General features: G+C 29.5%; 2 protein-coding genes across 31 annotated transcripts; both read left to right on the top strand.

Annotated features, from left to right (window-relative positions):
- The first annotated feature begins 706 nt into the window (after nt 1-706).
- On the top strand, nt 707-12,860 carry LOC111312436 (protein ALTERED SEED GERMINATION 2-like). 30 transcript variants are annotated; one of them, XR_016345235.1, is made up of 21 exons: nt 707-1,043; nt 1,518-1,586; nt 2,004-2,081; nt 2,647-2,781; nt 2,882-2,989; nt 3,155-3,283; nt 4,055-4,170; nt 4,246-4,363; nt 4,869-4,974; nt 5,603-5,748; nt 5,896-6,066; nt 6,161-6,271; nt 6,990-7,101; nt 7,761-8,107; nt 8,573-8,663; nt 9,478-9,573; nt 9,680-9,750; nt 9,828-9,934; nt 11,126-11,237; nt 11,528-11,635; nt 12,376-12,860. XR_016345235.1 is itself a non-coding variant. In XM_089765960.1 (21 exons), exons 1-20 carry the CDS (start codon nt 972-974, stop codon nt 11,592-11,594), a joined length of 2,400 nt encoding a protein of 799 aa, XP_089622086.1. In that variant the 5' UTR covers nt 707-971; the 3' UTR covers nt 11,595-11,635; nt 12,376-12,583. The 30 variants fall into 30 exon arrangements, 14 of the variants coding, with proteins under 14 accessions (XP_089622086.1, XP_022768413.1, XP_089622082.1 ...); XR_016345232.1 differs by having other exon boundaries at nt 7,758-8,107; XR_016345226.1 differs by having other exon boundaries at nt 4,246-4,378; nt 7,758-8,107.
- A 2,911-nt stretch (nt 12,861-15,771) lies between these two features.
- On the top strand, nt 15,772-16,931 carry LOC111312435 (uncharacterized). The gene is made up of 2 exons (XM_022912676.2): nt 15,772-16,077; nt 16,232-16,931. Exons 1-2 carry the CDS (start codon nt 15,944-15,946, stop codon nt 16,632-16,634), a joined length of 537 nt encoding a protein of 178 aa, XP_022768411.2. The 5' UTR covers nt 15,772-15,943; the 3' UTR covers nt 16,635-16,931.
- The last annotated feature ends 9,311 nt before the right edge of the window (nt 16,932-26,242 follow it).

Below are 26,242 nucleotides of genomic sequence, written 5' to 3'. Positions count from 1 at the left end.
GAATTTAAAAAGAAAACATGGTGCGTGCATGAAACTGGACTTTCACCTAAAAGAGATTGGTCCCTCATGTCTTGTCGCACTTGCTCTTTGCTGAAATTTTTATCAAATCAAAATTCTTCAATGAATTAAAACTGTTCTGTTGTCACCTCCACTTTTTGAAATGTAAAAATGGTTAAAAAAGCAGAAAGTCTTGTTGGAAGTTTCCATGGGCTTCTTCAGTTTGGACCTTCAGTGTTGGCCTACTTCACCATTTTAATATACCAGCTTGTAGTTGTCAAATGAGGCTTGTGCCCATAATTTTAATTATATCATTTTAATTTAAATAAATAACTAATTTGAATAAAAAGAATTACAAGGTTATGATTTAGCTCACTGTTGCATCAAAATTTGAATTTCTCATTAAATAAAAAAGAGAAAAGAAAAAAATTTATTTATTATTTTATTTAAGTTTTCAAAATCTTGATAAAACAGGAACAATTGGGTTAGGTTTTGTGGGCCATGTTTCGGTTTGGGAGTTGCAGCCCAACCCCAGTATCTCCCGTCCCAAATAAACCGCCACGGTGGATCGCATAATAATCCAACACGTGCACTCCACACAATCAACCGTCAAACCTTAAACGGTGCTTAATTCTCACGCAACAACCTTAACCTATTCCTCCTTTCACTAAATAAAAACCCCCTTTCCGTCCTTTTGTTGAAGTTTTTTATGTGTAGAAATTTTAAGAAGCGCACACGAGGCAACGCATTCCATCATTCGCCTTCCGTGTCTCAAAAGCCATAGCGTTACAGGAACTAAAAAGAAAAAAAGGAAAAGTTTTTAAAAGAACCAACAAAAACCGTGCTAGCTCCTAGAATCTGCTAGAAATTATTTTCCGCATTTAACCACTTTGATCATCGCCGATTACCGACTTCACTGCCGATCAGAGCTAGGTTTTCAAATATCTTTCTTTTCTTTTGAATAATACTCGACGATGGAGGAGTGGTCGTTCCACGACGGCAACGTATACAATCTACTCGACAGCAGGCACATCGACATTCGCCATGTATTTTAATCTCCTCTCTTCTTTCTTCAAAGCAAATCTTTTTAATTTAATTTATTTTAATTTCCACTTTCTTTGATATTTCTTGCCTTTTTTTTTCCTCGAAAATTAGTTGTTCTGTTTTTCAGTTCTGAGGAAGTGCTGAATTGATTTCAATTTTTTTATCAAATATGTGATTGAGAATTTGGGTAAACTCTACGGAGTTACTGAATTTAGTATGCATGTGCTTATTATTGAAATTTTGAGTAAGCAATGAAGTGCTTGAGCCTAAATGTTTATTTTTCTTTTAAATTTGCTGATGGTTTAACTCTTATAATGTTCAATCTTTATTAGTTTCTTGTTATCAATTATTATACATTTTTTTGGTTAAAAAAGGAAATTTGGTCAGTTTAGGCTATAATAAAGTGCTTTCCTTTTGTTGACTTACAATGGTGACTTGGATTTATCTAAGAGATTTTCTTTTTGGTGTTTGTGTAGGATGTTGATCATAGTTTGCAGATGCATTCGTCACTGATTGGGAGGCTTTCATTGGAACAAGAATTGGAGGTTGTTTCAAATTTTAAATTATCTGATCTTTGCTCTTGGAAAGCTGTCATAATAAAATGTGTATTTTTCTTTTTTTGCTATTATAACCTTTGTTTTTCATACTCTTTGATGCATTCAAATTCTAAAAAAATGATACACGTTTATCTCATCAAAGACTGTCATAGTAATGGCATTTTAGGGCAGTTAATTGTTTGAATGTCTAAATGTGGTGCCTTCCTAGATTACATTGCAAGTTATGTGTTGGTTACTTTCCTATATTTAAGCCTGGCCCATGGAATAGTTTTCCAGTTGCCTTTTGTATTGGGCTTTTAATTTTGGGATGACTTGAAGGCATGAACAGGGTGATCTTTCATTGTACTTAAATATTTCTTCTTTTCTTGTCCTAAACTCATCTTATTTGGTTTTTTATTTGAACAGGGACATCAGGGTTGTGTAAATGATGTGGCTTGGAATTCAAATGGTTCACTTTTGGTTTCTGGTTCTGATGATGCACGGGTATGAAACATCTATGTTTCTCTACAAGTGTAGACTAAGTGCAATGTAATAGGAAGCATGAAAGTGGCTAAAATCTAATAATGAAAATTTTAGTTGATCCGTTCCTGAAAATTATATCATTATGATGATTTTTGTATTTATATAGAGTTGATTATTGTTAATGTTTGCCTTGTCTTAAGACTTCTAGTAGTCCTTCTGAATCAGGATTCTATTTATTAGTTGGTGAAATTTGTGTGTAGTGATGTGCATAAACACTATATATACCTGAAATGTTTTAAAAGTCATTTTTTTAGAACATAAGAAAACCTTGTCTTTTTGCCTAAAGAATGGTAGGCCTTGTTATTCAACTTAATGTGGCAAATGATGAGGAGTGATCTTATGCTTTGTAGTATGGAATGTGGATATGATTGCAAGAAAGAGGAAATAAGTTGTTGGTTTAGGGGCCTCTAGTATGCTAATCTTGTTGGCACCTGTCATCTGTTGATAAAGGTGTGTGAAGAACAGTGTTTGAGGGGTATTGGTTTTATGAAATATGTCAAATTTATTAATGAATTACTTTTTGCAGATTAATATTTGGAGCTATGCTGGTCGAAAGCTTTTGCATTCTATAGAGACTGGGCATTCTGCTAATATATTCTGCACCAAATTCATTCCTGAAACATCTGATGAGCTTGTGGTCTCTGGTGCTGGAGATGCGGAGGTAATTTTCGGAGCATGGTTAAACAGGGTTTCTTTGCTGGATTCTTCTTGCATTGTTATTAGGAATCATTAATAACTTGGAAAGCTAATGCTTTTTGCAGGTTCGGTTATTTAATTTGTCTCGCGTAAGTGAGAGAGGGCTCAATGATGTTGCTACTACTCCATCAGCGCTCTATCAGTGTCACACAAGAAGGGTTAAAAAACTAGCGGTAAGATTTATTGCCTAAATGACTGATAAATGGAATAATAATTTAATTGGCCAACAAACATGGGAACTAATAAAAATTTCAACCCTCAATGTTGCTTTACATGGAGAACATGATTGTTCATCTTGTTGCTTCACCTGCTATAGTTTCTACTTGTTTCCGTGTCAGGTTGAAGTTGGAAACCCCAATGTGGTCTGGAGTGCAAGTGAAGATGGAACTCTGAGACAGCATGACTTTCGGGAAGGCACTTCTTGTCCTCCAGCAGGATCTTCTCACCAAGAGTGTCGCAATGTTCTAGTGAGACCCACATTTTATAAGAAGGGTTTTCCTTTAATTCATTTCTATCTTCTAGATACATCTATGAGAACTTTGTTTGTAGAAGTTATAGTACTACCCAGACAGCGCAGCATGTTGATTGATAATATGTTGGTATTGATGGAATGCTTGTTCAAAAGGTTTGCGAGTTTTGACTTGTTGTCTTCATTGGGGTATAATTGTTGCTGTGGTTATTATACGACTTTAGTTTCCTTCTCTGTATATTCTATGCAGCACTAAACACATTTCTTTGATGTGGAACAATATGTGTTCCTTTCCCAATTTCTTGCCAATCAGGACACTTGGTTGATAGAAATTCATTTTTTTTCTCTTGTTGGGATCGAGAACTTACAACCATTCAATTTGTTTTTTTGAATGTCTGAAACCCAATGGAATCCTGGATTATTTTGCATCTAGTATTGAATACTGCGTAGATCTGGTCTTGATAACATAGCTCATCATATTCAACATCACTTTAGAATTTAGATAGCATGAGAGGACTTTAATCATTGGACAGAATTACATCCCTTGATTTTTGGGTCAATGGATTATCATCTCGAGGTCATTTGGTTATTGTTGTAGCTTGAAATTTTCAATTTCATTTTCCAATGTTTGTCTTAAGTTAAAATGCTCAAGTTTGGCATTGTAGAATTGCCATAATGAGTCAGTTTAACTGATTTTTCACTATCCTGTATCTTTATTCGACCGTATCTCCTTAAATTGTAATCATTTGAAATCTCTCTTTTTTGGCAGCTTGACTTGCGTTGTGGGACAAAGAGGTCACTAGCTGATCCTCCTAGACATACGCTTGCCCTAAAATCTTGTGATATCAGTTCTACGAGACCTCATTTGCTCCTTGTTGGTGGAAAGTACGTGGCTGATCTTCCCTTTCTTGATTTTTTTGCTTTATTTTGTCCACTAATCCTGTCTTTGAATGTTTGCAGTGATGCATTTGCTCGTCTATATGATAGACGCATGCTGCCACCACTGACCTCCTGCCGCAAAAGAATGTCACCGCCTACTTGTGTTAATTATTTCTGCCCAATGCATCTTTCTGACCGTGTTAGTTTTGAATTTGTTCGTTAGTTCTTACTCTTGTTTGCTTCCTTTTTGGAAGTATCTTGGTAAATTTTATGATTTCTGCTCATCAGGATCAAGTTTTATTTTGGGTTTATGAAGAGATTGCCTGGAATGATGTAAAAATTCAATTCGCAAATAATTATAATTCTCTATTTGTTTTCTTTTCTTTTCTTTTTTGGTAAATAAGTGAACTTATCTTGCTTTGGTCTTTGTTAGGTCACTATCATCAGAATTTTTAACTTATTGGAATCCTTTTTCTCCATTATTATGCCCATGAAAAAGAGTTTTGTTGGATATTTTAATTTAACAGTGTTAATGAGAATCATTTAGTTGTAAACTGCTGCTTGTTAACAATTCGCATTCCCATTAGTAATGCCACTTTCTTGCTTTAGAGTGTCATTATATGTAAAGTTTAAACTAAACTACAGCTTGTTTTAAGTAAAACTATTGTTATATTAATTCATTCTTTGTTTTCTTTGCTTTTTAGGGACGGTCAAGTATGCACTTAACTCATGTTACATTTAGCCCTAATGGAGAAGAGGTTCTACTGAGCTATAGTGGGGAGCATGTATATCTAATGGACGTAAATCGCGGTAGGCATATTCAAAATTCTTTACTTCTACTTTAGTCTGATGGTCCAATTCATTTGTGCTCATTTTTTTTTTTTTTTGTTTTTTCTTCTTTAAGGAGGCTTTCCCATTACTTGACTTGATATTATATAGTTTTGAATTCTCTTTCCATGTTTAATTTCCAGTTTTGTGGAAAGAAGTGAAGCAAGTGGCGGGCTTGATGGGAGTAGAATTAGAATTTTAAGTGGAATGAAAGATGCTTTAAATTTGTTCTATTTAGGGTTGTGCCCCGTAGAGCTTATGTGTCTAAACCTATAAATTTAGAGAACAGACATGTAAAGTTATACCTGTATCTTAAAGTGCAACTTAGGCTTAGAACACTCTCATCTTCCCTTCTTCCCCGGTTCTTTAGGTTTCATTTTCATGAAGAATTGCTTATTAGATTACAATATAAAGGATAAGCATGAATCAAGTCAGCTTATGTATGATACTTGATAGCTACTCATTATTAGATTAACTGAAATGTTCTTTGGCTCAGTATCTTTTAATTGTTTCCTTTGATTGCGGTTAGTGGGATTCAATACATAACCCATTACTTGGATTAGTGAAATGTTCTTTAGCTGAATCTGTTAGTTGTTTCCATAATTGGCAGCTAGTGGGAGTTTGATGCAATATACCTCGGGAGATACTTCAAAATTAATGACCTTTACTGCTGTACAGAATACACTGGAGCACCAACCACCTGCTTCCGGTGTCTTCCAAAATGGCCTCTTCCGAAGAAGCAGCCTTGCCGCAAGAGTATGCATCTTTTATTTGCACTTCTGTTCCCCCCCCCTCCCTTTTTTTTCTTGTTTTGTAAATGTTTGGAACTTTTGGTAGATTGTTATCCAACTTATGTTGTTCTTCCATAAGTATTTCAGCTATATCCTAACATAGCAGTTACAGATTGAAAAATGCAGGATGTTGGTTGAAATTGCTAAAAGATCTTTGGAGGAGGGGACAAATATTTTCCATTCAATTGAGGCATGCAATGAAGTCTTGGATGGACATGGTAGTGATATTGGGCCCACACTAAGGCATGAATGTTTCTGTACACGTGCTGCCTTGTTGCTGAAGGTTCATTGATAACTTTGTTGGGACAAACTTTATGGACTAACTCATCTATTTGATATGCAATCATGCCAACATATCAACTTGTTGCCTTTTTCAGCGAAAGTGGAAAAATGATGCCCATATGGCCATTAGAGATTGCCATAATGCTCGAAGAATAGACAGTTCTTCCTTTAGAGGTCATTACTATATGGCTGAGGCTTTAGAACAGGTAATCCGCTGTATGAGTTATGCTGGAGTTAATGAACACTTTGGCGTACCTGATCAATTGACTTGCTTAGTGTCTTGAGTTACCAAGAACACTTACAATTATTAAGCTTCTAAGTTAGATGCTTCATGATGTTGGTTATCTGCCCCAGTACCATCTTTTATCCTTTCAAAACCTTCTAAAGGTAACTTGTGTGGTTAAATTACGTGATACACAACTGAAAATTTGTTGCAACTTTTTAACTTTTAGCAAAATTTAAGCTTTGCAGAACTCTTTCATATGAAAAATAAAAAATATCATCAACAATTGTTTGATTTTACATTTAGATAACATCATCCACTCAATAGCCAATACTATATTATGAGAAGTTGTTTAATAAAGTAAAACCAGTGGTTATGGCTTAGTTTTCACTTTTCACACAATAGCCAATCATACTTTGAATTCTTAATGGTGAGTTCTGTTTTAATGTGTTAATTTAATATTGTTGGTGTAGGTTTTGGTCTCTAGATGAATATTGTCCCGTGTTATTTAGGATGAAATGTTGTAAACCATAATACATTTTGTTTTGAACTTCCTTTAACTCTTTTTTCTTGAAAAAAAAATTGATCTATTGAAGGCTTAACTGGCAACCATCTATAAGGCAACAGCATGGTTGTCTCTTCATGTAAAGTTCGTGAAAGTAACCTCTGTTTTTTGTCATTTGGTTTCTACTTATTTGCAGTTGGGAAAACGTAAAGAAGCTTTGGACTTTGCTGTTGCAGCGCAATGTTTATCTCCATCTGATACTATGGCAGCTGAGAAAGTGGAGAATATAAAAAAACATCTTGCTGGAGGTTTGTGTCTTGTATGTGTGCATTGTAATCCCAATTCAAGTGTCTTATCTCTTACCTCCAAAGTTAATTGTCTTGCCAATATTCACTTGTGTAGGGCAATCGATTCTATCTTGGGTTAATGTTACTTTTACTGAAAGACAGTGTTGGGTTTGAGCATTGATGAAATTTTCTTGGGTATTCAGAGTTAGCATTAGTTCGGGTCTAACTTTTCTTCTTTGTTCAGTTCATTGGGTTGTCTGATTCCATGTTCTTATGGCCAGAAGTCCTGAATTTCTGATGTTTCCTCTGTTCAGTTCACCCTTTGGTTCTATCCAAGCCTTTTCTTTGTTCTTGGATTAAGTTTACTTTGTTTTTAGGCCTGGGAGCAATCAAGATTCAAGTGCACTTGTAGCATACTTAGTTTTCATATTTTTTATGTTGGTAACATGGGATCACTATGGTTATTGCCTATTCTAACTTCTTCTGCTGTTATGTATCTGGTTACTCGAAGAAGGGTGAAATTTGCTATGTCTCTCTTTTCATTTTCATCCGTTACTCCTCTCTTGGGTGGGGATGGTCTCCCTTAAGATTGTGAAAAATCGATATATCTAGTATTGATTATGACTTTTGCTGATTTTTTATCATTTCTTTAGTCTCTTTTTTTTTTTTTTTATTAGCAGAGGCAGAAAAAAATAACAGGGCAAGTGATGGGGCATCTAAATCTGAACCCCGAACTGGAAGGGTATTGTCATTGAGTGACATACTCTATCGCTCGGAAGCTAACAGTGATGCTTCCCAAGATGGTCCAAGATCTGAAAGAGAAGATTCTGATTATGACGAGGAGCTGGAATTAGATTTTGAAACTTCAATATCAGGTGATGAGGGGCGCGATATTGAATCCAACATACTACATGGAAGTTTAAACCTTAGATTTCATCGAAGAGGTGATTCAGCAAGGGAAACTGGTGCAAATGGTTCATGTGGATCTCCATCCTCAGCATCGCAAAATGATAGAGCAGCTTATCAGGTTCAAATTCATATCTTTTGGTATAGTTTGCAAATGGTTTAGGATTCTGGTAAGCAGATGTCTCCTGTGTAGTTATATCATTATCAATAAATAATCTTGAAAGTGACTCCAGTCCAGTATTAATTGTCAAGGCAGGGCTAAATGTGTTACTGGTCATGTTACTAGCCTTTGGTTGTTATCTTCTTGGCAGATTATCGACTTGTGTATTACTTCAACTTGTGATGCATATTATTAATTTAATTAGAAATCAAGCTGCTGTTATATGTCAGGAAAAAGTTAACAAGGACTAGTCTACGATAAAGATAGCGTGGGAAAGAATCTTGTTTATGTAATTGCATGCTTACTTCCATGACCAGTTTGGTTGTTGTGTATGCACTTCAACAGATTCATCATATTGCTTGTGATATGTTCTTCTTTAACCTTCTTGCTTATGGTTTTCATGTCATGCATTCATATCTTTTCTAGCCTGAGGCAGTTATTGATATGAAGCGGAGATATGTTGGTCACTGCAATGTTGGAACTGACATTAAACAGGCCAGTTTCGTTGGTCAGAGAGGTACTTTCTCATGTCATCTTATCTATATTTTTAGCTGCCATTAAAATTGTATTGCTTTTTTTTTTTATGAGCTATTTAGCATAATAGCATTAGATTTATGGCGTTGGATTTGTGCCTTTTCACGGGTTTTCTTTCTTTCTTTCTTTTTGAATTTTGTTCCTTATATTTCTTTTATTTGTTAGACACCATTACACCCTTACTCAAGTTTGCTTATGTTATTTAAGGGTCATCATTTAAGTTCTACAGTTGAGCTCTAATGTTCTTTTGAGAACCAAAAAGGAGTTGTGACTCTTGGTGATATAAATAGAAAAGAGTCATGGTGTTCTCTGGTTGATTAATGGCTATTCATATGAAATAAATTGCTTTTTTCTGCAACAATATTTCTAATGCAGTCTACATGTGTCTCGAAAGAGTAGTTTCGCAACCATTTTGATGCACATTGAATCTGGATGAGCTCTAGAAATTATTGATGGAATCCATGACGTTTGTTGAACATTTGATCTGTAACAAATAAATTTGTTATCAAGCAGTCTCAATTGCTTTAATGTTCTAGTAGCGACCATGAGATGTGGGCTTTACTATCTTCATATGGTTTCTTATTCTCTGTATCCCCAGGAAACCTGATATTTTCTGTGTTCTTAATCCCATTTCTTGTTGATTGTGACTGTTGTTATTTTATTATCTGCAGAATATCAAATGTTCATGAAATCAGTTCTGTTTACAGAAAAATTGTTACTCATGACTAGTGGAATTGTGTCTGCATGTAATTTTAGTGGTGAAGCTATTATTGTGACATCCTTTGATTGATTTGTAGGTGAATATGTTGCTAGTGGGAGTGATGATGGGAGGTGGTTTATTTGGGAAAAGCAGACTGGTAGATTGATAAAAATGCTTCTTGGAGATGATGCTGGTAATATTTCTCCTCTCCTTCTCTTGGACCTTTCCTGCAGCATGTGGGCTTTACTATCATCCTATGGTAATATTCACCGTAAACTATTTCTTGTTGTCCTCCACAGTTGTAAACTGTGTGCAGTGCCATCCATTTGATTGCTTTGTGGCAACCAGTGGGATTGATAACACGATAAAGGTCAGTATTATGGGAAGAGTTCAATTATATGCAATATTCAAGATCAATTTTCTAATTTTAATTGGTGCATGGTGAAGCTATGGACTCCAACTGCTGGTGGGTCAGCAGGGCCAGAAACTGCTAAAATGTTGGAAGCCATGGAAAGTAATCAACGTAAATTATGTCGTAATCGTGAAGCTATCCTGTAAGGATTATGGATTGTATTTCCTTATGTTTTTAAAATAGATCATGCATTAGATGAGAAAAGATTAATAGCAGATATGTTATCCTTTTCCCATTTTTCTTTCTCATCTTGTTCTAGTTGATTGTTTGGATAGTTAATGCTCATTGTGTATCGTGATGCAAGTCTTTCTTGTGCACAGGTGGAAATACAAATCATATAGTTTTATAAACTCTCTAGGAAAATTCCTCTTTTCAAATGTTTTTTGTACTCAAATGTCTGAATTCTGAATATCTCATCCCTCAATATACAATCCTCCCTAATCCTTATAGCACCATCAGTTGGGCAAATGTCAACTGCCTTTTCTGTGAATCCTTTCTGTGAATCCCTAAGTAGTTTTATGAGAGGACAGTATTCCACTTCGTGATCTTGTTTGCTATTGTTTTTAAGATGAGATTTTTATAGCTGAAACTTTAGCTCCATATATTATCTGATTATTTACAACTATATACTCAGTTAGTTCAGTTTTCATAAGGGTACAAGTCTCAACAATGATATATTTAGATTCTGATTTTAGTTTCTTGTGACTTTAAGCTGCAGTTCGCTATAAATGTCGTCACATACGAGTATAGAGTGCTATATAATGGTTCCAAATGTCATGTTTGAAAGTGGTCAAACTTTTACTTATTTCTATTTTGAAAATGATTGAGTCATGGGATTTTGCAGGACTTAATCATCATAACTTAACTGAGATTCACCCAGGTAGTATTAGCCATGATAAACTAACTTATGAAACCTGAGCTTTCAACTAAAAAGAACTGGTCTACTTGGCTTGTTGAGGTTTTACCTTTTATTTTGTTTCATGTTTATCAAAATGTAAACTTTATGGAGATTCTTTATCTTGTCTTGCAAATTTTCCCCATCCCATCAACATTTAAACTTGGAAGTCCCATTACATTAACCTATCAGCTTAAGCTGTCTCGCCATAAACGTTGTCCCAAAAGAAAAGGCCATAGGAAGCTAGAGATTAAGCTGTTTGTCTTCAATTTAGACTTAGTTTTGGACTTCCAGATTAGGTGTGTTCATTACTTTTGAATGTTGATTGCTGTTTGAAGAACATGTGTTTGGCTCTGTTTTCGTAATTTTTGTAGTCATGTTTCTTGAATGAAATTTCCTTATTAGAGTCATCTGCAAGATCAATAATGTTATCTACAGGCCCTTTGAATTTTTGGAGCGGTTCCGGATGCATGACTTTTCTGAAGGATCCTTGCATCCATTTGAGTGTGCCCAGAGCTAGTCAACTTATAGCCCTTACAATAGTATGCAGGTAGCTAATTTCTCTATCGTGAAGCAGGTTTTTTTCTCAAATATTTTTACCTCTGAATATTTGTAAAAATTACACTTGCATTTACCGAAAAGACTGTTGCATGGCATTTTACGGACATGATAAGTTGGTTGATTTAATATATTGGAAACCATATATTGGGTCTTTTCTTTAGTTTCATTTGACAACTGAAGTTTACCTGGTTACATGTATTAAAAGGGCCTTGATACTACTGTCATGAATATCTAATTATTTTTACACTCAAACCGGTGACATTTCCACCACATTTGCAGCTGGTCCGGTCTGGTTGCGACAACACTGCCTGCAAATGTGATGAACATACCACTGGTTGAGGCTTAAGATTTATTGACATCTCATTAAGGCACCGAATATTAGCTTAAGTATCCCATTTCCTTGTCTTCTTTCCTTTTTTTTTGTATCCTTTTTTTTGTAGCCCTTGGCTATTACAGAAGTTAGTTGATGCTTGAATTTCGTTTTGTCCTTGGATAAACTAAATATCATGGGTTGGGTGAATCTGCTAAATTTTTGAAATGTGGGAAAATGCTTTGAGAGTTATCTGGATTAATGGGGAGAGCAACGAAGAACCTGATTGGGAAGTGTGAAATGCAATTCTATGATTCCAGCGACAGCCTTGGGCTTTTTTTTTTTGTTTTTAAATCCTGTTCCTTGAATCAGTCAATGGAATCAATCAAAGACCACCTTTCTTCAATCTTTTCATGTGTTCGTACATGGCGTATCTTCCACTTTTGAAGAAGCTTGTTTTTCTAGTCCTTCTTTATTTAACAGTTTTTTTCTTTTTCTTTTCTTTTCCTTTTTCCTCCTTGCGGTTATTGATGATAAGTCTAAAAACTGCTACACCACCCAAGAACACATCTTGCAATATGAGTACTCATTCAATTTAGCATTGGGAACTCTAGCTAACTTAAAAACTTTCTGATTCGGCAATTATAACATTTTTCCTTTTAGGGTTGTTTAAGCGTGCAACATCATGAAATAACCTAGCATATAGACGAACTGTTCGGACCATTTCGATCAGTTAGTGCTGCGTTATGTTTGACTTGATGGCATTTACTTTCCTATAATGCATCTCTAACACAGCATCTTTGTTTTTTTCCTCCAGCTTTTGCCATACAAATAGCAACGTGCAGCAGCAAATCATAATGGAAAGAAGGGATCTTTGGTCACACAAAAGTCCGGTGAAGATGACGTACGATTAATGAATGAATGATAAAAGCCAGCTCTTAATTAGTTGACCATGTCAAGCTTATGGGGATTGTCAAAGATTAGTTAGAAGATTGAATAAAGCATGTAAAGCATCTCAGTTAGTTTTCATGTAGTATGTTCTTTTTTCTTTCCACCTTTTCTTTAATGTCGAAGACCATTCGATTTGTTTGTAAATTGTTGGAGACGGTCATGTATATAGTTTGAGGAATGAGGATTTTTATGTAAATGGTCAACATACTGCGGTACCCTCAGTCCGGACTCCGGAGTGGATTGGGGTCTGATCTGTGAACGTCCATTTCGGGATGGTCGGTACGGTTATGCCTTTTGAGTTGATATTTTTTAATCGAATGCAAGTGGCCGTGCTTGGTGTTATAATTCAAACATCTACTTTCCAGCGATCCCTGGAAGGGGTTAGAAAAATGATTAGCGGAGCAGAGGTGGATGTGTGGTTGTGACTTTGACCGGAAAGAAATATTCGTCAAAGTGGAAAAGGGTTGTCTTGTCAGTTCTTTAAAGTAGTCTAGTTATTTTGTCGGCCAAAACCGTGTGTTATAAAGTCGATTTTTTACTGGAATCTTGAAACGATATGATAAAAATAACAATAAAATACAAGTAGTATTTTGTCTTCCTCATGTTACAACGCTATCTAACCTTCTCCGGGTCCATGCTGTTAAAAAAATCTCTGCTCCTGCCTGCCCGTATAAGAAGGATTTTGTTAATTTTTTTAAAATTATGGTTTTAAGAAAAAATTTTAATATCTTAAAATTATCATATAAATTATTATATTTAATAATTTTTTTAGAAGGCATTATAAATAGTTAATTAACATTAAATTGTGCTCTCAAGGTAGTTTTTAGTAAAATAAAACTCATAAAGAAAATATAAGAAAACAAAAAACTGAAAAATTTTATATGGGTTTTTCCAAAGGAGATTGTATGGTGAAAATAAGAGAAAAATTAAATTTTAAAATTTAAATTTATTAAATATTTTTTAAAAATAATTGTATGAATTAATTAAATTTAAATTTTGGAATTTAAATTTGTAAGATTTTGTTATCTTTGTGAGAGGAGATAGTGTTGTTGCATTGGTGACAGATCATTGAAATATAAAGAATTTTAAAACACTTCAAACAACGTAGCTTTCCCGAAAATTCTTGCATGATCTACGGTTCTATTTTCCAAAATAGTTTCTGGCTATTGGATTGAATTGGTGCTACTCAACTTTCGAAAGTCAAGATTTTTTTTTTTTGGGCCAGTGAAATTTCCAAGATTAAAAAGGCCAAATCTTAATCTTTTCTTGAAAGAAAAATTATGAAATATTTAGGAAAACATTGACACGTGCGGCACATGACGGTCTGATACAAACTAGTGCTGGCAGTACTTATTCAGTCAAAACACACTTTATTCACTCCGGGAAATATATACTTATACCAATAATTCCAAAGATTCTTCTTTTCGGTTTTTTCACTTTTTTTTTTTTTTTTTTCTAAATTTTCAAGTCATGTTCCTGAGATCTTAAACACATGTGATGGACGCCCTCATATTAAGCATTCATCTAACTCAACTTTTTTCTGGCATTTTAACATGTCAATCAAACCACTTCCAAAAAAAAAAAAAAAAACCGAAAGAATAAGTGAAAGTCATTTAGATTAGAATGTGATGAATTTCAATTTCAGTTTATTTGCTTCGGCCAAAAAAAACCCGTAAAACTGGCTTCAAGAGTTCCATGTTGGGTCTTTGGGTCCTTTGATTTGTTTACCTTAATCTCATTTTTAGAGAGCAACAATTAAAATATGTTACTGTTACTGATATATATACTGATATGATCAATTGATAAAGCAAATCTTTTACAGCAAATTATATTACCATAATTATATGAGAAGTTTCTTAGTATGGTATATCATGTTGAATCAGTTTTCAGTATTAGGATTCATGAATAACGTGCACATCTTACTAATTTATGATAAGAAATCATTGTATCATCCAAATCTTAAATAATATTTGATCAGTTATATTATAAGTACCATATTGAAAATCAAACTTTTCATGTAAAAATATGAGATACAATATATAATGGATGTATATACATACATATGTCATGTGACATGTCCCCCCCACAAGCATCTCTAAATTTATCTTCACAAATGTGAACTACTATGCTTCTTTATAACTAAAAGTACGCAACCTTCTGGACCACCTAAAACTGTAATTTATACCAAGTTTGGTTAAAAAAAAAAAAAAGATAGATAGATGGTGAAAGAAAAAAAATTACTTTCTTTCCATCATTTCTTTGTTTGGTAAGAGAAAAATTAAAAAAAATAGAAAAAAAAATAAGTGAATTGGCACATTTTCCTTTTCTTTAAATTAAATTCTTCTAGATGTGAAAAGAAAATACTTATTCAATTAAAATTAACAAATTTGTTTGCGACTTTACCCTATTTATCTCTTTTTTCTTTTAATTTTTCATCTTTCATATGGAATACAATGAAGGAAAAATAGCTTTCCTTCATCTTCTTAATTTTTTATTTTCAATTTTCTCCTTACGTACCAATCAAAGTTTTAATGTAATGATGTCCGACTTTCAATGGTCATCAATTTGCATCAAACCCTATTGGTTATAAACCTTAAAAACAAAATTGATAATGGATGAGTGGTTACAACTATTTAACTCTTGATTTCACCTCCCTTCAATTTGAAAGTACTGACCGGTTACGTCATTGTTAAATGCATTCCTTTATGGCACAATTAATGGTAATTAAGCAAAGTTACCACCCCATGTGATTTCAACAAAAAAAAAAAAAATCAATTGCAAAAGACATGTCTTTATCTAATTTGATTCCCAGATCGAATTAGCTGTACCCATATCCCATTTTTGTTTCCTACCCTTCATTGATTCTTTGCCTAAAATTCACAAAACCCAAACATTTTTATCTTCTCTTTTGCCTTACAATGATTTAGGTTTTATTTAATTTTTGTTATTCTTTTCGTGATGTGGCAGAGAATTTACTGTCACTTTCTAAAGTTGGCAGCCTCGTCGAATCTACAAAATATATGTATGGCTCATATTTTACTTATTTTTTCCCCCAAAGAAACTTCTTAAAATCTACCCTTCTTTGATTATGACTTTCTTTGCATTTATGTTGGGCCAAAACAAATTTTCTAAGGACTCGAAAGAAAAGAATGTTGATATTTATATAATTATAGATATATCTAAGACCCTCAAACCTCAATCATGCATTCTTTTTTGGGGAAAAAAAACTTTAAACAAAACTCTGAAAATTGAATTATATATTAGTATTTTATTACTTTTCACACACGCGATATCGAAAATGATACCCAATATTCATTAATGTATTATTTCAATAAAACTCCAATGAAACATGGTTTCTTTCCTTGTGTGGCCGTCTATCTCACCCTTTAAAATCGTCATTTCTCTCTTCCTCTCTCGCATATGAAGCAAAAAATATGACAGCAAACAAGGAAGAGATTGTAGCAATATCACAGCAATCAAGCCTCTTCGAGTGTTCCATGTGTGGAGATTCTGGTCTAACTCAGGAGCTTTTTCAATGCAAAGTTTGCCAATTCAGATCTCAACACAGGTATAAATTTGTATCCCCACCTTTGTTTTCCTTTCTGGGGTTTTTTTTTAATTGATCAAGAATTTGTTTCTCTTTTTAAAAAATTTTCTTCTGTTTTCTTTCTCGGGAAAGATGATGAAGATCACCATGGTTTTTTGGTTTCTGTTTTTGCCAGCTACTGTAGCAATCTGTATCCAAAAGCGGGGTCTTATAAAGTTTGTAATTGGTGTTTGAATCAAAAGGAGGATTCAAGGGAGAAGTCTCAGAATTCTTCTAATTCTTCAGCATCATGTAAAGACAACAGCGAAGACGATGCCAAGAACAAGAAAAAGGGTGACAATAACCATGGAAGAAACAACAATATAAAGCTTCAACTGATCAAGAACCCCATCAAGAAACCAAAGTCACCGGAGAAATCCCCAATTACGACGCGAAAAAGGATCATAACCAACGCTCGTTTAGAAGAAAAGCTTAGGAGGACAAGGTCTGAAGAGGTATCAAATAGTGGGCTCATTACAAGGCATGTGTTCAGAAACAAGGTAAGAAGATACAAGCTTTTGGATGAGGTTTCAAGTTAAAATAAAATACTCAAATGCTTATCTGAAAATGAACCTTCATAGATGCTTATGGTTTTGTTTCTCTTGTGAGGAAATTTATGGTCCCAAAAAAAAAAAGCGCTAGACAAAAATGTAGTTGGGTTCAATGAATGAAACCCAATTGATCAGATGAGGAAACTAGGGCTGTGCCAGAAAAGGGTTGGTTTATTTACTACTAGTAGTACATGTTTTATTTTCCCTCGTTCCAAACACATAAAATCTGTGTAATTTGGAAGAAAGTCTTGGAATGATAGAAAATCCATGGATACCAATTTTCCATCTCGTGCATGGTTAAAAAATGTTCTTGTCCTATTCGATAACAGTATAATGCATAAATTAAGAGTCATTAGAGGAAAGTTCCTTCAAAACGCAATAGAATTTGCCAGGTAATTGTCACCAGGATGCTTCCACCACTGATATAACAGCTATCACGACAAACCCAAATTATTTAAGAATAAAAAACAATGCTAAACAGATTTGTTTAGGTCAAATCCTAGTCCTTCCATTCCAAGAGTGAAATTTCTCAGATTCCCATTTGCGGTCGGAATATTTTGGCAAAAAAAAATGCAGGATTTGTTTTTATATCTTGAATTGTTCCATATATATGCTTTGAAAGAAAGTATAAAAGCTAGCTAGTTGCAGAAAACTACTAGTATAATTTAGTGTTAGAAAGAGTTCGTTTTTATACATTATCATTAACATTTTTTTTTAATTTTACAAATATAATTAAAAAATTATTATGTATCTCATTTTTTACGTTCATATACTTTAATTAATTTTGGTTGTGAAATCTAAAAATTTTTTAAGAATAGATGAGATAATTTCTTCTAGTAATAAATTAAAAAAAAAAAGACTTGATCAAATTTAGTCTATTAATCATTCATATATACCTATAAAAAAAATTAAAAAATAAGTCCATTAATTGGCCAAGGATAGACCATTCTTCACGCCATTTCTTTATGTTTTTCTTTCTTTAGTAATAGTTTTTTTTTGTTTTTTTTTGCCTTGTTCATAGCGTGTACAATGGGTTGTTGAATTTGTACCCACTAAATTCCGTGGTTGATCATGTCTTCAAGTTATTGCCACGCGTATTAGAATCCGTCTCTTTTTTTTTGTTTTTTTTTTTTATTTGTTTGTTTTGCTTTTGTCACAAAAAAACCTTGACGTGTACGGATGATTTCAACTGTATGCGTTCAGAATTTTTTATTGGATTAATCGAGAAGGAATGAAGATGAAGAGAATATATCAACGCAATTATATTAATTCAATTAAGATGTCAGCCCTTATTTTTTAAAAAATTAAGTCAATTCTTATTTTCTTTTTGTGTATATACAATATATATATATATATATATAGAGAGAGAGAGAGAGAGAGAGAGAGAGAGAGAGAGAGAAGAGAGAGCAATTAGTTAATGCACTCCGTAAAAAATGAGTTTTCAAACTAGGGATATTTTTTTGATATTTGTGAAAAGGTCAATTCAAGAAGTAAATTTCTGATGGTTAAAATATTAAAAGAATTTTTTATTTTTTTACTTTATTTAGATAAATTTTTATATTTTTATTATACTTAAATAAATTTTATTTTTTTTATTTATAGATAAATATGTCTTTGTTTCAAATAAAAGATTGATTTATATTAAGAGTTTATTTATGTACAAATTAAAAAATAAAGATTTATTTAGATGCAAATTAAAGTTTAAAATTTTATTTGAATACAAAATAAAAGTTAAAATCTTATTTGAATGCAATAAATATATTATGATTTATCTAAATAAAATGATAAAATTTATGAATTTTTTTATTATTTTAACCAGTTCTAATCAATGCATTGAATTGATATAGAATTTTCTTTAAGATTGTTTGGAAAATTTATTAAACTTAGATAAAATTTGAGAGATACCTTTAACCGTATTACCAAATATATATATATATATATTTGTAGTTGGTCTGAAAAAAAAAAAAAGTAAAATGAATATGAAGCTTGAAGTTGAAAATTTGAAATTCGTTAAATTTGGAGATAATTTTAGTGGAGTTTGTATAAATAAATACCCTTAAATCTGACAAATATAGACATTTTGAATAAATAAACGTCACTAAATTTTAATGTTTTGAGTTACAAAGAGTTTTAAAAAGTTATATTTACTATTATTAAAAATTTTAAAATTATTTAATAGCATTTTTTTATAAACATCACAAAATGTTTATCATTAGTGACATTTTATTTTATAAATGCCTCTAAATATAGATTTAATGACATTTTATTTTATAAACGCTGCTAAATATAGATTTAGTAGTGTTTATAATACAAACGCCGTTACACTCGAAAAATCACAAAATTTCTTATGTTTTATAGTGAAATGCCACTAAAAAAGTGCCACCAATTATCTTTTTTTTTTTTTTATACTGTATATATATATTATGCCTTAATAAATTAATTTTCCATAACATGAAGTTCATGTCTAAAGAACATATAAACATGTACTACATTAATTTTTTTGTGGTTTTAAGATAAAAGCAGAATTAGTTTTAGGGCTCATTTGAATTTAAAAGAAGAATCAATGTGGTGTAGTTGTGATTAGAGGCTGTCAACGCAATGTAAATATGTTTGGAACACAAATGGCAGCATGGGGAAATAACCACACCAGGGTATCAATGCATTGTAAATATGTTTGGAACACAAATGGCTAGGGTTGGTAATGCAATCTGAATCCATCCAGTTCCAACCCAACTCAATCCTACAAAATCAATTTAAAAAAAAAATATATAAGTTTTTGGTTGGGTCATTTTTTTTAAATTCAAAGTTAATAAATTCGTCTTAACTCGATCTGATATATATAATTATTTGATATTTATTTAATTATATATTTTTATATATGTATTTAATTTTATATTTATATTAAAAAAATATTTTATTAATTTTGAATCTAATTAGATCAATTATGAATTAATATATATATGCAAATTAGATCGAAAATAAAAATAAAATATTTTAATATCAAATCAAATTCAAATATTTATTATATAAAATTTTAATTCAAGACAAATGAAAATTCACGATCCATTACCTTATCTACAAATAACAGCATGGGAAAATATTCCGACCATGCCATAGCTCTAATTAAAGACTGGACCCTCACGGTTCCAACGAAGGGTTGCAAGTTTTGATCGTAGCTATTTTTTTTTTTATTCTATTTTTTTTTCAACATTTGTCCTTTTCTCCAACCTTTGTGTGTTTTTTTTATTATTATTATTTTGTTTCACTTTAAAAAAATTTTAAAATGAATTTTTTTTTTTTACAAAATCAAATTGTTAATTTTTTTTTATTTATTAATAAAATTATTATTTTATATAAAATAATTTAATAAAATTTTAATTATTTATTATTTTTATAAATATTAAATAATTTATAATTTTATTATATTTCATTTTTAATCTAATATTTTCAATAATTATTTTTTTATTATAATTTATCTCATTTACATTTACCTTTAAATATATATTATACCATTAATTTTAATTTTACTATTATAATAATCGATATCATCACTTTAATAAAGAATCTCCCGTCATCCAAATTCAACCCAAAACAATATATTAAACTATTGGTGTGAGTTGCCGAGATGCTTCTCATCATCGATGTTCTTGTTTGCGAGTAAAGTGAGCTGTTATAGAATGATGAGTCCACCCTTTCACATCCATTACCGTACGCAATGATTTATATTGGCACCCAAATTAAAGATAATAGTAGTACTAATAAATTAAATATTAAAGTTGAAGTTATTGCCATGTACAAACAACAAGATTAATTCAAGAAAAATTAAAGGGAAATCATAGATCAGTAACTACGCGCTATTTTCTTATTTAAGGTAATAATGGTTGAGATTAAATTAAATTAAAATTTATTTTTTAAAATATTATATAACATTATAAAATTTTAAAATTTGATTTAAATTTGAATCAAATTTTTATTTAATTTAAATCGAATTGAATCAAATTTTATTGGTTTGATTTAATTTATTAATTTTAATTTTTAAATTTTTATATATTATTTTAATATAAAATTTTAATATATTTAAGTAGATTTTGTATATAATTATTATTTTTATTTTATAAAAACTTAAAATATATATAAATTAAAAATATATATAATTCGATTCGATTAAATTTTCTTAATTTTTTATCTTTCGATCTAAATTCGATCCAAACTTAATATATACATTTAATATCTAAATTTAATTCAAATCAAATAAAAAAAATCAATCAAAACTAAACATTACAATTTCGAATCAATTTTTTTTTTTATTTTTTTCTCACCCTTACTAAGATTCTTAAAAGTTAGATGCTTTACATTTATTTTACAAGGTTGAGCGATAAACATGAGGTGAGGGACTATATATGTACTATCTGCATCATCAGTATTAATTAGTATAGGAAAACTAAAGGGCCATGGACTTCATCAAATGGTTCATTTTTTTATCATCATCTTGTAGAGTTCCATGCCAAGCTATTGTTGTTGTTTACCTTAAGTACATGTTATTTCACCAAATGATGTGAAATTTTCGAAAAGAGATAAGTTGCAATGAAGCTGGAGCTGGGCCAATTGGGGTACTGATAAGCCGGCCTTATGCTTGTAGCTAGAATGATCGGTGTTTTGTTGGTGTTAAATGGGCCAAGCCTATAACCCTAGCTGACCAAATCAACCCAATCCCTTGGGAGAGAGATCTGAGATTTCAATAGACATCATCCAAGTACAATATATAAAATCATATTTCGTTGTCGGGCATAATTTATTGAGTCGATAAGGTTTAAATATTTTACTTATAAAATTTATATTTTAATTTAATGTAAATTCACTTTCAGGTTTATTGTATACTTTGATTTTGGATTAGTGGAGCTTTCTCTTACCTTAAATTGTTTTTTTTTTTTAAATCATATTATTTTTATCAATAAAAAAATGTACTTATCATTAAATTAAAATTTTCAAGATTTCTTTGTACGTTGTTAAACAATCATAATCTTATCATATGTAGTCAATAATAATAATAATGATACGGAAGAAAACATGTATGTCTTTAAATACTATTATATTAGTGAGATAGCGTGAAAGTAATTTCTTATTGAAGTGTCTAAATCTTATTGATCATCGGACGTCCATTAAGTTCAATTTCAAATAACAATAAGCAAATCCAAATAATTCATTACATGTTCCAAAATCGAACCATACAATAACTTTGTGTTTTGGGACAAATTTGGGGCCATGCATGAGAAAGATGAAACATTGAAGCTGACTTGAGATGACATAAGATGAGATGAGTTTGTGAATAAATCTCTTTAAATTAATGGGGTTGAGTTAGAAGTATAATTATCAGATCAAATCAGACATTAAATTGTTGAAGATTTTAGGTCATTTGATTAATGGTTCAATCATCAGGTCAATCAAGTTAATTGTTAGTTTAATAAAAATATTTTAAAATTTTAAAATTCAAAACTTTAACTCAAGTTATAAGTTAATAATACAACAATAAAACTATAAAATTTGAAGGTATATCATAAATTACAATCTTTAAAATATAAAATTCATAGAATAATTAATTTCTAGTTAGAAATGAAATTACTTAATATTTTATTAAAATTATATTTTATATTTTAATAGTTAAAAATAATACTTATATTTTAATAAATATAATAAATAATAACTAATAAATAATTATAAATAGTTATTATATTTGTATTTATTAAAATATAAATATTATTTTAAACTATTAATAACTAATCTGTATTTAATAAAAAAAAAGAAATATCTATATATAAAATTAATAAAAAGGAAATATTTATATTTATATGAAAATTAGAAAAAAGAAAATTAAAATCATTTTTATATTTTTTATATGAATGTAGATTTTTTTATTAATTTTACATATATACATTTTTTATTAATTATTTTTTATCATGGTCAATTAATGAATTATTTTTATTAATATTTTATTATTTATTTATTTTATATATTATTAATTTTATAATTATTTTTAATTTTGACGTCAATTAATAAAATTTTTTGTTAGATCATCTTTTTTGAAAATTGCTTATTTTTACACATGTATAAATTTTTTTGCAATGTCATTATCCACCCATCTCAAAATATATCAACATATTATTAATATAAGGATATAAGAGCTTTAATAGTAGACAATAAAAGTTGAGTAGCTTATTTAGATGAAATAGTAGTATAATGGTTTAATTAGATTATTTTAAATATTTAAAAGGTTTTTTTCATATTTTATCTAAACTTATTAATTAATATTGAACCAATTTGATTAAAAAAAATTATCCGATTTATTGATTTATGATACATACCGTCTATTCACAATAGTTTAAAGTAATTTAATTATAAAATTAATTTAATTATAGAATTAGATCAATTTCAACACTAATTCATTGGTTCAACTAGTCGAACCAACATTACGATCGACTTTTGATAACTATAATAAGAAGTAGAAATTAATGGGGTTGAGTTAAAAGTTAGAAGTACCCTCAAACCATAAATATGAAAGAATCTAACTCTAATAATTCCACAATCTTTAAAACAATTTTGACATTTTAAATAAATAATCTTTAAAACGATTTTCACATTTTGAATAAGCGATCAATCTAAAAATATGAAAACAACTTAAGAATTAAGACTTTTTTTTTTTTTTGTATTTTAAGATTTAAGACTTGTCCCAACTAAATATACATTTTACCCAAATATTTTTATTCTTATATATAGGAACTAGATTGTAATACGTGCAATATATGAAATAATGTTATTTATTTAATATAAATATATAAAAATTATTTTTTTTCTCAAAATTATATTCAAAATCTTTAAAACTCATACCATATATAAATTTCATATATATTGACTTGTCATTAAAATATAAATTTTCTAAAAATAATAAAAAAAATTATGTTTTCCTTTTGAATATTTTTATTTGCAATAATATTTATACACTTGTAAATATTATATCAAATAAAAATAAATTATGCCTTTTACTTTAGTGATTTTGATTAAATTATTATACAAAATATGAAAAATTTTAGAAAATATGTGAAAAAAATAAATTAAAAAAATATTATTTTTCATAAGAATGAAATTGTAATAGTAATTAAATATATATTGGAAAAAAATTATAAACAAAAAATTGCAATAATAATAGAATATATCTAGGAAAAAAGTTATTAAAAAAATAAAAAAATTAATATAATAAATTACATTTGTAGTCTTAAATATGTAGAAGAATTCTTTAGTGGCAATTAAGATTAAATAAATAATTTTTAAATTTAAAATTGATACAATAAGTGATAAAGATAATATCAAAAATTTTGAATGTATTTGAAATATAAATTTAATAATTAGAGTTCAAATGGATATAATTGTTTTAGTGATCTTATTATTTAAAGATTTAATATGAAAAATTTTTGAATTTTCAAAGTCTTATGTAAAGTTGCATTAATTTTTAATGTCTTACTAAATTTTTGAAAAAGATAAAATTTTCAAATCAATAAAAAAATTGTTGAATGATTTGAATAAACTTAATCTTTATAATTTTTAAATATATTTGAAAATTTTTTATAATTAAATAATTTCTTAAATAAGTTTGTTTGGTAAACAACTAAAATTATTTATTAAAAAAATAAAATTTATATTTCAAAATTTTAATTTTAGGAAATATATTTCTAAATTGATTTGATTTTCAATTATAATTTGAATAATTTTGATATTTAAATAAATTTAAAATTATTTAATTTGTAATTAAAAAATTACTTTTTTTTGCAAAAAACTATCCTATGTGTCTTTTAAGAAAATTATCCACATAAATATTCATGTGACTAATATGTTTATGTATGTTGTAAAATTATATATATATATATTAAATAGGATGTTCTCATATTCAAATTTCATGTTATTTTTATGTAAAGAGATTGACTGGATGAGCCCGAAACTCTTCTTCGGACTATAATAAGCACATAATTTCCTCCTAAAATAAAAAATTAAACTTCAAATCCCCATTTCTTTTCTCCCCTCAAAAAAAAAAACGAAAACAAATGGGAAATAGTAACTGTGATTGGTTTGAAAGGCTATAAAAATCAATGGTATGGCATTAAAGCAAGAATTTGGACAAGACTCACCCCCTTCAAGCCCCAAAAGGTTAACAAAATTGTAGTATAATTAATTAATTATAATTTAGAATTGTGTAAGGATTATCAAAATTTTATATGAAATTCATATTTAAAAGTTATGGACTCTTATATAATTCTTTATCATGATTAGATAATTATAATATTATAATAAATAAATTATAAGTAAAATACTTCCATTTGTTTATAGAGTATTGTTTAAAAAATTTTATTCGATAAACTATTAATATATAAATTTTATATATTATTTTACTTTATTAATGATCAAAGATAAATTTTTATTGATCTTAGATAAATGCATAAAAACTTAATTTGTTTATATTTTTATTAATGAATTGATATTATCTGATTTAATGATAGTATATAAATAAATTTTTTGTTTAATTGTTGTTGCATGATTGAACTAATATTATTATATCAATTAATACTATAAATATGATGGGTGCGTGCACCATGGAAAGCTGCTATAAGTAGCATGCAGGCATATGATCTCCCAACCAAATTATTAACATCCTTTCAATACAATGCCAAAAAGAGTAAGGATTATGGCCTCATGGACCATACCCGCACGTTTTATCAACAAATTTTGCCTTATTGTTCTATCATTTTAGCCATTCTATTTGATTCATCACTTTTTGAAAGAACAGCACAATTCATTACTGTTCTTTAATCAAAACTCAAAATAAGGGACATGAAAGAAAAACTACATTATAGATGGCCTTCAAAACTTAGTTTTAATCTCATATAAAATTCATATTTTTCTTATTTTATTAGTACATAATTGTTTAATTTTAATGTTCATTTGGATGGTCAATAAAACTGATTTTGATAATACTGAAAACAACGTTAGAATTAAAATTAATTATTATAGTAATGTGATTAAAATTAATGATAAAATAGATATTTAAATATAAAAATAGTAATAGTGATGAGATTATTGTAATAAAAAAATTTGACTTTTAAGGATATTAAAATAAAATTTGTATATTAACTCATATTAATTATAAATTAATAAATTTTATTTATTTATTAGTTTATTATATCATAATAAAATTTATTTTTTAGTTCATAATATTAATATAATAATAACTTTTATTTATGAATTAATTTATTATATAATAAATTTTATTTATATATTAACTAACAAAATTATTTCATTTTTTAAAATAAAAAAAAGTTAAATTTAAGGAATATTATTGTCTTTGCGATATAATCTTAAAGGTAAAATGAAAAAAAAAAAAAGTAAAAGAAAATTAAAAGTTGTGACTGTTATCCGAAGCAAAAACTAGCTGTGTAGGAACAGCAAATTGACCCGAGATCGTCGTGTTTCAATCTAATCTAATTATTTAAGGTCAGATTTAAAAAAAAAATAGATTTTGGATCAGGTTGAATAAATTTTTTTCTTTTTGAATG

Source organism: Durio zibethinus, chromosome 1 (genome assembly GCF_047325235.1).
Source record: "Durio zibethinus cultivar Kanyao isolate XHJ-2024 chromosome 1, ASM4732523v1, whole genome shotgun sequence".
Classification (NCBI taxonomy): Eukaryota; Viridiplantae; Streptophyta; class Magnoliopsida; order Malvales; family Malvaceae; genus Durio; species Durio zibethinus.
Note: the sequence above shows the minus strand (reverse complement) of the source record. Positions and strands in the feature narration are given on the sequence as shown.

Bases quoted from the DNA above. Each gene is read 5' to 3' on its own strand.
- LOC111312436 (XM_089765949.1), top strand. From the start codon at position 972: ATGGAGGAGTGGTCGTTCCACGACGGCAACGTATACAATCTACTCGAC. The intron at 1,587-2,003 runs GTTGTTTCAAAT...TTATTTGAACAG, and splicing joins CATTGGAACAAGAATTGGAG to GGACATCAGGGTTGTGTAAA. The intron at 8,664-9,477 runs GTACTTTCTCAT...ATTGATTTGTAG, and splicing joins CAGTTTCGTTGGTCAGAGAG to GTGAATATGTTGCTAGTGGG.
- LOC111312435 (XM_022912676.2), top strand. From the start codon at position 15,944: ATGACAGCAAACAAGGAAGAGATTGTAGCAATATCACAGCAATCAAGC. The intron at 16,078-16,231 runs GTATAAATTTGT...TGTTTTTGCCAG, and splicing joins CAATTCAGATCTCAACACAG to CTACTGTAGCAATCTGTATC.